Source organism: Liolophura sinensis, chromosome 7 (genome assembly GCF_032854445.1).
Source record: "Liolophura sinensis isolate JHLJ2023 chromosome 7, CUHK_Ljap_v2, whole genome shotgun sequence".
Lineage (NCBI taxonomy): Eukaryota > Metazoa > Mollusca > Polyplacophora > Chitonida > Chitonidae > Liolophura > Liolophura sinensis.
This window is the reverse complement of record NC_088301.1, coordinates 51,537,135-51,539,464: the sequence shown is the minus strand read 5'-3', so window position 1 is coordinate 51,539,464 and position 2,330 is coordinate 51,537,135. Positions and strand designations below refer to the sequence as shown.

The window sequence follows — 2,330 nt, the reverse complement described above, 5'->3', positions numbered from 1 at the left end:
GATAACAATCAAGAGATATTTTAACCTGGTTTGTGCATTAAAAACTTAAGCAGCCAAATATTTGAGGCAAAATTCTCTATTCAGCATATATCATGTGAGGATATTAGATCTCCTTCCTTCTCCTTAATTTTTCCTTCTCATTCCGTAATTACATATCACATTCAATATTATTGCAAGCTTTGACATATTAGTGTTCCATTATTTCAAAGGGCAAGTGAGGTATAAAATGACTTTGCTGAAATTCTTTTCCATTACATCCTATTAGCATGACATGTCGCTTAGAGGTTTGCTGGCATTAAGCTCATGCCAAGGTGTTCTTTGCCCAAACGGAAGACATCTTGAGATGTATATATAAGATCGAAAGTGATGGGCATAAGTCTATTATAATATGTATCACAAAAACCATTGGTCAAATTTTTCCTCTCCCAGTTCTGTGAGCATAAAACTTATTGAAATTTTCAGTTATAATAGGAACGGGTATGGCCAGGGTCAAAACCCCTGCTAAAGCACACATAGACCCGATTAATTTACCCCAGGGCCCCACAGGAACACAATCGCCGTACCCTACAGTAGCCATTGTGATAATGGCCCACCAAAATCCATCTGGAATGCTTTTGATCTCTGAGCCACTCAAATGTTGTTCTGCATAGTAGATAGCGCTGGAGAACAGCAATACACACACCACAACGGCGACAAAAAACAGACCCAAACCTTGCATACTGGCTTGGAATGTTAGAATTAAAACCTGCAATCCGGATGAATGTTTCGTTAATTTGAATACTCGTATTAGTCTAACCACTCGCAAGAACGCTAGCGAGGCACTCGACTTTGCACCCTCACAGCTCATACTCCATAACACATTTATCAACGTAACATAGTATGGAGCTATGGCCATCACATCTATCAAGTTCTTGAAATCCTTGAAAAATTGTGGTTTGCTCGGACACGCTACCAGACGCACAAGTAGCTCAATAGTAAACCATGCCGTGCAAATGCTTTCTATCACAAAGAATGCATCGAGAAAATTAGGTGCTTCACCTGCCTTACAATGGGTCTTTGAATACTCGGGTAAGGTTTCCACACAGAAGAGAACGATAGATATTAGGGTTATCAGCACGGAGAGGCAGGCTAGGATATAGGCTGTGGTCGAGCTTTCTGGGTACTCCACCACCATCCATATAAGCCTCTGTATTCGATTCTCCGGAAGCACTATTTTCTCCGCAATGTATCCTTCGTCCTTTTTATACCTTTCTATAACATCGTTTTCAACTTCAAAAAAATCCAACTCGGACAGGAATATGTCGTCAGGCACTGGTTCCGGGCGGCGTAACTTTCCCCCATACTGATAGTAATTAAATATGGAATCAAAGGTAGGCCTGTGCCGGTCAAAGAAAAACTCGTTGCGTCTCCTGTCATAGAACTTCATCCGCTTTTGTGGGTTTCCCAACAGAGTCGTGGGATGTTTGTTTAGCACCGAAGCCCAAGTCTCGTAATACAGTCCACTCACATTAATAGTAACACGCTCACATTTGTCCAAAGTACACACATGCGGTTTATTGCGTAATCGTTGGGGACATCCTTTCATGCGAAGCAGTCTCTGATCCACAAACTGACAAGGTGGAATTTCCGTGAAATCCGGACTCTGGCGGTTTTTTCTATCTACACTCCTGTGCAGTACGTGGTTGCTATTAATTCTAGCCAAATCTGGGGTCTGAAAGATCCACAATTCACTTCCATCGTTCGGAGTATCGTTGAGGCGGTCTGTGCTTGCATAGGTTCTGCGGTATGGGGCTTGGTTTAGCAGCACTACCGCCATATCCCCCCAGCGTTAGCCAACTGAGCACCCGACGTGCATCCAGAACCCCAAGAACTTATAGGAAGTAGGGTTGACAAAGACGCGAATGAGCGAAAGAGCTTTGCAGAGGCGTTGAATCATTGGCGCTCGGATAAATCTCGTTTATCGATCAGCTTTGCCGAACAAATTATTTTCACTGGATCCCGTAGCGCAGTCAGTCCTCCGTCTATTTTCATAGTGGGAAAACTGAGTATTATTAGGCACTCATCCCAACCTGCAAGGACCATTCTACGGAAACGACTGGTGAACAATGCTTTTCTGCTTAACCTGAAAATATGTACTTAAGCAGGGAACTAATTGGACCTTTTGTCTCCTATTAAAGTCATTACAGTCTAGAGATTGAGTAGGCGAGACAATTTTGCCGTTGTTGGTGTTGGCCAAACATGAATAACTCATGTGGAGAAGGCTCACAAGTTTCTATTCACTATATGTTCTTGTCCGGCGCTACACCAGCAGTCCTTCATTCAAGAGTAGC

The 2,330-nt window shown here is 42.9% G+C and overlaps 1 protein-coding gene across 1 annotated transcript; it reads right to left on the bottom strand.

The window, feature by feature from the left end:
- Nucleotides 1–287: 287 nt before the first annotated feature.
- LOC135471740 (potassium voltage-gated channel protein Shaker-like) lies at nucleotides 288–2,021 on the bottom strand. The gene is made up of 2 exons (XM_064751065.1): nucleotides 1,603–2,021; nucleotides 288–1,560 (listed from the first exon to the last, which is right to left on the bottom strand). Exons 1-2 carry the CDS (start codon nucleotides 1,814–1,816, stop codon nucleotides 410–412), a joined length of 1,365 nt encoding a protein of 454 aa, XP_064607135.1. The 5' UTR covers nucleotides 1,817–2,021; the 3' UTR covers nucleotides 288–409.
- Between the last annotated feature and the right edge of the window lie 309 nt (nucleotides 2,022–2,330).

What these genes read in the sequence shown, in the direction of transcription:
- LOC135471740 (XM_064751065.1), bottom strand. Translation starts at nt 1,816, where the DNA reads ATGGCGGTAGTGCTGCTAAACCAAGCCCCATACCGCAGAACCTATGCA. An exon ending in TCCACCTTGTCAGTTTGTGG is followed by an intron (nt 1,561 to 1,602) that starts ATCAGAGACTGC and finishes CCCAACGATTAC; the next exon opens with GCAATAAACCGCATGTGTGT.